Genomic DNA, 8,902 nt, shown 5'->3' with positions numbered 1-8,902 from the left:
CCCAGCGAGAGGCCCCCGCCGCCCGTCAGGGACCCCCCGAGCCGGACAGGTAGGTGGGGGGGTGCTCTGCGCAGCACCCTTGGGTGGCTAAACTCTGGCCGTCGTGGCCTGGCTTGGCCTCACAGCTGCTTCAGGCCGGTGGCATCCGCGCTTGCGTCACATGCAATATGAAGCAGTGTCCAGGGCCCCAGCCAGCGTGGGTCTTGTGCTGTGCAATGCTCCGACACCCCTCTGTGAGATGAGGCAGCACCTTCCCTGCCAGCTCTGGTTTGCAGGTGTGACAAACGATGCTGCTGCGCACAGGGGACTCTGTAATGGAAAATGAGGCCTCGTGGGCGTCGCGGTGGCTCAAGGAAAGCCGTTGTGCCCCACCTGCAAACTCACATGCTCTTGGGCACATCGTGGCAGTTTCTGTTACAATTTCTGCGATAAGGAAGGGGTTGCAAGCAGGGGGTTGCCCATTACGCGCTGTAACGCAGGGCACCTGTATAACCCAGCCTCTGTTCGGTGGCAGCATTCACCCTCCTGAGTCAGCCAGTGTAAGGTAATGGGAGTTATGTCACGAGCGGAGGTTTGCACAGCCTGACCTTCTACGTGTTGGGAGACATGCACGCTTACAGGAAAATACAAATTATTTTATTGAAAGACCGATCTGACAGGTGTTAAGTGGGAGTTGCTACAGCATGACTAACTGTCATTACTTGCTGTACGCAGATTTCAAATGAGACTGAAAATAAGAGTTGTCTCCATCGAGTTATTTCATCACTTATTTTGTCCTCTGATAATTATCGTTCATTACTTTCAAGAACTGCGCATTGTGACCCTTCGTACTCGATGGCTTTCTGTTTGGAGATGAGTGAATTGAGGCCCAAAGAGCCAGGCCCTGTAACATCAGGAAGGGAGAAGCTTTGCATGGAAGGCAGCCCAGGGAATCTCGATGGAGCTGCCTTCCATTCCGTCCTCTGGCATAAGAGGAGCAGCACGTCAGCCCGTTGAGCCAAAGGGGGCACCGTGCCAGCACAGCCTGCCGGGTCCCAGACACAGGAGGAACCTTGTCGCCTTTGACTGGGGAGCGCGGATCAAAGCTGCAGGGGGCAGCTGTGATTATTCAGATGTTTCAGGAATTTTTCTTGGGATGGCCTCTGCTTCCCCAGGAGGTTCCTGTTTGGCTCTTTCCTAATGCAGAAGATTTTGGTAAATCTGTGCTACTTTTCTGCTGATTTCATAAGTAGAAGGAAGCTGTAGTTGTAACTCTAAATGTAAATACTGTTTTGCAATGGTTTGAGATATATCATGGGGTTTGGGTACGTTTAGAGAGAGAGCAAGCAAAACTGTTCTGGAAGTTTTTCAAAATGCACATCTGTAACTAGATTTCATCAGAACAAGGAAGGATTTCATTAAATGAACATAATTGTCAATTGCCCAACTGCACCGAACAGAGAGGTAGTGAGACCTTTGGACGTGCACAGCCCTCCACACCCTCCGCTTAGTCTCCTCTCTGGCTGGCAGCAGCACCTCTCCTGCCCCCGTTTACTGGCGCCTCTGGGAGAAGCACCTTTCCCCTGCCTACGTGGGCTCTGCCTTCATGTCGCCATGCCAGCCGCTCCGGTGCACAGACACTGGAAACGCAAGTCTACGTGTGAGGTCTGTTTCCAGCCTCGCGGGAGGTGGATGTGCTCCAGCTACAGGAATAAGCTGGCACGCGGCACAAGCGTCTGTGAATGAGAGCGCTGATGCCACCACGCTGCCGAACACTGCCGCCCCCAGGCTGAATCCCCGGTGTGCCACCGACAGCACTGCTTGTGACACCCCCAGGGGACCACCCCCATGGGGAAGGAGCCTGTGCGGGCAGCAGAGCTCCTCTGCTCAACCTTGCTTTGCCTCATGAGGACACGTGGAGAGGCAATGCAGTATGGCCTGGGCTCCAGCTGGTATCGTGGCCAGTGTCATTTAGAGGGGTTCGAAAGCGGCTTCAAGGAGCAGCCCCTCTATGGAGGTTACTGTACCTGAGAGCAAGGGGAGTATGGGCACTGAGGTGTGTTTGTTAGATGTACTGTGCCCCTCTGCAAGCTGGCGTGAGCTCCCCAGGGAGCCCTGCAGAGCAGGGAGGTGGGTCTGGGGGACGCTCACCCTGGAGGCCCAACCAGCCGCTCTCCCATGTCTGGTTGCGGGAGGCCGTGGGACACAGGCAGCAGCTTACCGCTGACAGAACAATTCTCGGTGTAAACAGCATTTGTGTGCTTGCTTCTCTTCTCTCCCTAGGCCCCCTCCCGCCACCTCCTCCCATCAGCAGGAATGGAAGCACCTCAAGGGCTTTGCCCGCTGCTCCCCAGCTGCCTTCCCGGGCTGGGCTGGAGAACCAGAGAGGAGGAACCCGACCACCGCTTCCCCCCGACCGGCCGGGATCAGGAGCCCCGCCACCACCACCGCCGCCTTCATCAGCACTCCGAAACGGCTTCCAGGATCCGGGCGATGGTGAGCTGTGCTCCCAGTTACTTGTCTTTGGTAGAAAATGTGTAGTGGCTTTTGGCCCTAACACAGCAAAAAAGGTTTGGGGGAGAGGCTTTGTTTCTAAAGCAAGCTTTGAATTTCTGGTCAGCAGAGGTATCGTGTGGGTCTCGATTAATCCTGCTGAGTATGAATGGAGTAAATATGCTATGCATAAGACAGAACTGCAAACTTGTCAGTATAAGCTCAAAAGTAACTCTTTGAAAAATAGCCTGAAAAAAAGAAATGCATTTGCCATGCTCAGCTTTGGTACAATACATAAAGAAGGCCAAAGGGGATTGTTCTGACTGTAACATGAATTCACGCCATGGCTACACTAAGACTCTTTGTAAGTCAGAACAAGTTAGATGATGACTCAAAAACTGAAAGCTGAAAAACAGAGAATGGGAGAGATTGTCAGAACACTGCTGAAAATGTCAAGTTTCTCTCTTCTTGCTGGTATTTATTGAAAAGGTGAGGTCCAAGACAGATGAATTTTAAAGATTCATCCTGTTTTTCTTTTTAATTGTTTTCTGTTCACAAAGGACAGATACATCTTTCAGCTAATTATGGAAGGCCAGAATTTGTATTTCTGACATTTATAAAGTTAGGAAAAGCAAGCAGAAAATAAAACTGTAACCCACACTACTGAACCTGCCTTGCACATCAGATAAGGCAGGTGGGTCTCAAACACATTTTTTCCTGCCTAAGTCATTTGCAGGGTTCAGAACCTGCAGCTCCTTTACACACTGGTTTCTAATTGCAACCATTGGGAGTAAACATAAGAAAAACTGGATCCCAGCAAATAACCACATGTTCAAGTGCTGGGAAAAACCTTACTCAGCTCTTCATTACATTATGCAATAAAATTAAACAGTATCGCAAGAAAGTTGTAGTTGCAAAGTCCTGAAGCAACCAAGTGAAGAAATGGCAAAGTTTAAGATGGCCCACACTTGGGCATTCAAGCTCAGGTGCAGAACAGAGCTACAGAAAACCACTTTTCCTGTCATTTCAATGAAGAAACCGAGCAGCTTTATATATTCTTTAGAGTCTTATATAATCAATAAGTATGTCAATAGCGTCCCAGTAGTTTCAAGAGATCCTGATGTATTTTGCTGTTTTTGACACTACTTTTCTGTCATCATACATTCTATTTCAGTGGCCCCAGAATGTTGTTTTTCCTGCACAAAGAAAAAAAGAATCACGCCCTGCAAGTTAGAATGCTTTTAATTATGCTTTTGAGCTATGTTTATCAACAAAATATGAAAATCAGAAAATTCCACACCCAGAAACAAAATATTGTTCCAGAGTAGGAGATGTTGTGCGTTTCCTATAGCGTACACACACATATGTGTTTAAAAAACAAAAACCAGTACAATTATGTCCATTTTCCTGATCTGTGATTTTGCATTAAATTGGCTAAGTGATCTGCTAAAGTTAATTAAGAATTTTAATTCTTAAACTAACCTAAAGCATCATCTTCCCTGTCTTCCCAATAGGATGCTGGTTCAATATTCAGCTATCTAAGCATTTTGCAATACAAAACATGTATTAAACATGATATTAATATCAGTTGAATTTTCTGAAGCTGTATCACAAAGCTAACCAGTAAGATGCATGTTTGTTTGTTTTTCAGATGAATGGGAAAGCAGATTTTCTTTTCATCCTATATCTGATTTACCACCTCCAGAGCCGTATGTACCCGTGAACAGAAGTTATCCCAGTAAATTAGCAAGAAACGAAAGCAGAGGTAAGTTTGTTCCACCTCTGGGATTAGAATTTCAGCATATTCTCCTAATAACAATGTGGATGGGGAAGATATTCAATGCTAAGATTTGAAAACTTCTCCAACAGCCTTTTCACCCCTCCCCACCACACAGAAAAAGCTGAAATAGAGGTTCACAGGCGTAAGTTCTCTTAGGCTCCTATTTCGGGATAGGTTGGGTGAGGGATTGTTGGGTTTCTAAGTTGTAATGTGTATTGTAAGAGACCACTTCTGATATTACATTTAGCTCCCTTCTGCTACAGGCAGACAGAACTGCAAAATCCCAGTGACTTCACCTGTGACTTTTGTTTGACTGTTTGTGTCCCTGTTATTCCTCTTGGAATGCCATTCTAGGACTTTTCTCATTCCCCATCTAAATCCATGTGACTCGTTTTTTCTGTGTGCCAACATCATTCTTGAGTTCAGTTATCCTCCCTCCTTGACATGTTACGCCCCTACTATTTTTTAAGACAGCAGTCTTACTCTCCTCTTAGCTTCTGGCTTGCCGAGTTGATTAAATCAGGATGTACTACACTCTTCTTCCAAGCTAAGTTCTCCGTTTCTCTGATCATCGGTGTTGCTTCTGTATACATTTCAGTTTGCTTTTGTCTTTTCCAATCAGTGTTACGTGCTGTTCCAGTTGAGGTCTCGGCCATGTCTTCTATAGCAGCATAAACGTTTCCATTAGTTATCACCATTAGTGGTATTTGGCCAGGTACACCCAAGGATCAATTTACTTCTTTCACAACCGGTCACATCAGTGGCTCATAGTCATCCTGTAATCATCTGTACACTCAGATGTTTCTCTGTCTCTCCTGTTTCCAAATGTTGAGGTCTTGGTTTGGAGCAGAAATTCCTGTTAGTCTCTGACCCTTCACTTTGTGCACTTAGCTTTCTGCCCATTCCTATTACTCCACAAGAGAGGCAAAGAAACGTATGCACTTTTTTATATTTACTTTCAGAAGTTTGGAATGAAAATCTTCATATGGGGAAATATATGAAGAGCTTTGAAATGCTACTGCGCTTAGCGCTTGCCACCTTCATTGAAGTTTGCATGTGTTGCAAGTAGCACTGACACTGTACGTGTTCACGTAAAGCACTAAGGTTAATAGGAGTGATCTGTCTGTTTTGAGAAGGGGCCTAAGAACTGAAATATGTATCCTTTTCAGGCTTTCAAGGAGATAATGTTAGTTAAAAACTTAATTTTACCCTGTTCAAGGTTCTTACGTTGTTTAGTAAACTAACCAGAAGCTCTACAAAGGTATTTTCTAAAATGGTTGGACAGGGAAATGAGTAGATCTTCACCTGAATTAATGGCTTGGATGTGAACTCCCGATATTAAAAGAAACCAGGAGTAACACAAAAACCTTTCTTTCTCTTTTAGGTGGCTCTGGCCGAAAAGAAAGAGGTGCTCCCCCGCTTCCGCCTATACCAAGGTGAAGTGGGTTCTGGCTCATCTTCGGGCAACTTCTGTTTTACAAGGTTTCCTTCAAGTCTCCTGTCCACATCATTGGAAAGTTGTCTGTTTTGCTTTATTTCCACTTTTGGCTTGTCAGCTGGAATAAACTTCGGTGTCTATTACAGTTGTAATAGACACAGCTTATGAACTATAGTTGCTCAAAGCTATGAATTTAGTTTGCTTATGCTGCAGGCTGTCAGGAAAGGCATTTTGTGGACCACGTGCAACATTCGTGCATCATGCTTACCGGGTCCAGCCCTGTCCCCTGGAGAGTTCCACAGGAGGTCTGGCTTTGAATTTAACAAGAGCTGGAACAAAGCTATTTCATTCATTTGGGGTACAGCGGCTGTATTATTTGAATCATCGAGTACAATCTGTTTGCTGTTTAAAAACCAATTGCCAGGGAATACCGTGTAGCTGGGAGTCCCCTGGATCCTGCTTTGCGTGGCTGACCTGGCCCAGCTGCTTCTGCAAGCCATATTCCTACTACGTGGGGACCAAGAGTTCATCCTAAGTCTTTTTCACCTCGGCTTAGCCAAGCAAATCACGTTTTATACAATAGATGGCACATCCTGCCCCAGGGATGGACTGTGTTTGGCCGTGTTTTTTGTCTGCCGAGAACCTTCCAAAGAAAAGCACAAATGAAGAATTCATAAGCATGAAAATATCTTCTTTACAACTTTTTCCTCCTTTTGTAATAGCGTTACGTTTTTAGTCACTTAATTCTTTCCTGCTTTGATGTGGACCAACCCCCAGTCATCCGTGTCCTGGATCATTGTAATACCCTCTACCTGAGACTACCTGCAAAGAGTCCTCAGGAAGTAGCCTTAGTGCAAACGCAACAATTATTGGAGTTGTTTCTTCTTTCTGTAAAGCACCGCTAACACCAGCGCTCCACAGACTGCTTTCCGGTTGTTTCTTTGGTACAATTAAATGATGGGTTTTAGACTTTAAAAGCTTCCTGGGGCTTAGGTCACAAGTCTCAGAGAGATTGTATTTGACTTGCGTTACAGCAGAGCAGCTGAGGTCAAAAATGTGCGTAAGTGAAAGCCCTTTGATGTAGTGAAGGAGGTCCGGGGTTTGTGCACGCAAGTGGGAGCATGAGCTCCAAAATTTGCTGTCTGCACTGGTTCAAGAGGAACGGGAAGATTTGGCCTTCTGAGTTTACCATGAAGCCTGTCCTTTCAACCTTTGCTGAAACAAGTCTCAGCAGAGAGCTGCAAGGTTTACATTAACAGAAGAAAGTGTAAAGTATTCTAACGTTGTGACAATTGGTTAAGATGTTTAATGGCTTTTGAATTCTGTGTTTGAGAGAAGAGTTCACTGAGTGAATGAGTTTTATAAAGGGATCTAAATGCATGTAAAATGCATTTGGAAATTAGAGGAAGATTATAATTCTGAATTTGAACCATTGCCAAATAATAGCTCTTTTTTAATTGGACTTCTGAAGGTTAGCCCTGAAAAACTTCTCCTTTGTCTCCTCAACGTTTTTTTTTCCAGCATACTCCTTGGGGCCCCTACCAAGCCTGGATCAGCAGCCATGTTTCACGGGGTATTGCTAAAAAAAAGAAAAAAAAAAAAAAAAAGGGAAAAACTAGTCATGTGGGTTAAGAAAGTGTTTCTCTAGTGTGGGAGATACGATCCTAAGTATACACTGATGCTAGAATGAGGTCAGTCCTAGAAAATCCAGGGAATGTAGCTGAAGAGAGTTTGAACCCCACTGAAGTGTTTGTGCTTGGGGCTTTTTGCCGTCAGGGGGCACAGCGGGGGGAGACCCTCCCTGCCCCGCCACCTGGACAGTCACCATGAAGAGCATGAGGCAGAGCTGGGTTTGGCCAGATGAACGTTAATTTGGCCTTTTTGGTATTTGTTTACAAAATCTTGTTAGCTGTGATAGCATTTGATTACGTACCAGTTTTTACATTTTTGTATCTAATGACATATTTTAAGTTACTATTTATGGTCTTGAACCTGCAATTCAATGCGCAGGCGCAGGGATGTATCGACATCTAATTGCAGGGTCGTGGCTGTAAGAGTTTCTTAAACAGACCTTAGTGGGAGCTCCATGTGACTGGTGCACCTTGGGATCAAGGCTAGCTCAGTACTGAATCTGTATGTGTTGTATGGGTGTCACGGAAACGTATGCACTATGCAAAGTGCCTGTCTCTTTGGCATATTATTGTGTGAATAGAAGTCCAAGTAAGATTTTTAGAATAATAACTTAAAGGATAAATTATTGTATTCCTGTTATTAAACTGAAGCACTTATAACTATGAGGAGCAACATTCTGAATTTAAGAATACAATATTTTCAGTACATTGACCTGCCAAATCCTTATTAATATCCAAACAGCTATGCAGCCAAAAAAAAAAAAAAAAAAAAAGATAAAAAAAAATCCAAAAGCTGTACCGTTTTTTGTAGCTTACCTGCTTCCAGCATGACTGTTTTACTTCAAGTCAAAGAAAATGCTGCAGTTGTTCTGCCAGCCTTCTGCATCATTCAAAATATCCTGTATTTGATCCTTTTGGCAAGATTTGCTGACCAGAAGTTCTGGACCGTTACCAAAGACCTGACAAATCAGCTTCAATCTCACTTTAAAATATGTTGTGTAAAAGCCCTCAGTCAACAAGCCAAGAAACTTGAGCTGACTTTCTTTAGCACTTTGTTGTTCTATAGAAACCTCTTCAGAATGGCTGTTTGTCATGTAGGTAAAATGCCCTAAAAATGTAGAAAGAGGTATTTTTTCAGCGAACAACAGCATAACTTTTTATCTTTTGCTATAAAATGCCCTAGGTATATTCCAGAACAATGCAGCATTTTATCTTCCATGTATTGCTCCATGTATCAGTAGCTACTTACCATATGATCAGTATTAAAGTATTTATTTCACTATGAAGTCTTAGAAGAATACAAAGCAGGTTGATCCAGTGGTGCCTTATGACTTTTAGTCAACTTTTCTGTCTCACTAGAAAAAGGAATAGGCGTTGTTCTTCCACGTCTGATGTAAATAGTGCTGATAGTAGCATTACACAGAGTTTGAGCCAAGTCCTGCTGTTGTAATGCGCTCAGTCTGCTAACTCCTGATGGAGCTGAATGTGGGGAGGGACTATTAGACCAGTCCTTAGGTGAGATGTAAGTGGGTACCGGTTGCACAATACACAATCCATGGTTGGTATTGCTCTGGAAACCTA

General features: G+C 44.4%; 1 protein-coding gene across 1 annotated transcript in view; it reads left to right on the top strand.

The window, feature by feature from the left end:
* Window positions 1–8,613, top strand: part of WIPF1 (WAS/WASL interacting protein family member 1) — a 34,478-nt gene extending 25,865 nt beyond the window's left edge. Inside the window, exons 7-10 of the mRNA XM_035330875.1 lie at window positions 6–49; window positions 2,263–2,475; window positions 4,124–4,237; window positions 5,637–8,613. Coding sequence (XP_035186766.1) covers window positions 6–49; window positions 2,263–2,475; window positions 4,124–4,237; window positions 5,637–5,692 — 427 coding nt within the window. The 3' untranslated portion in view covers window positions 5,693–8,613. The remainder of the gene's footprint in view (window positions 1–5; window positions 50–2,262; window positions 2,476–4,123; window positions 4,238–5,636) is intronic.
* The last annotated feature ends 289 nt before the right edge of the window (window positions 8,614–8,902 follow it).

Source organism: Oxyura jamaicensis, chromosome 7 (genome assembly GCF_011077185.1).
Source record: "Oxyura jamaicensis isolate SHBP4307 breed ruddy duck chromosome 7, BPBGC_Ojam_1.0, whole genome shotgun sequence".
Lineage (NCBI taxonomy): Eukaryota > Metazoa > Chordata > Aves > Anseriformes > Anatidae > Oxyura > Oxyura jamaicensis.
Note: the sequence above shows the minus strand (reverse complement) of the source record. Positions and strands in the feature narration are given on the sequence as shown.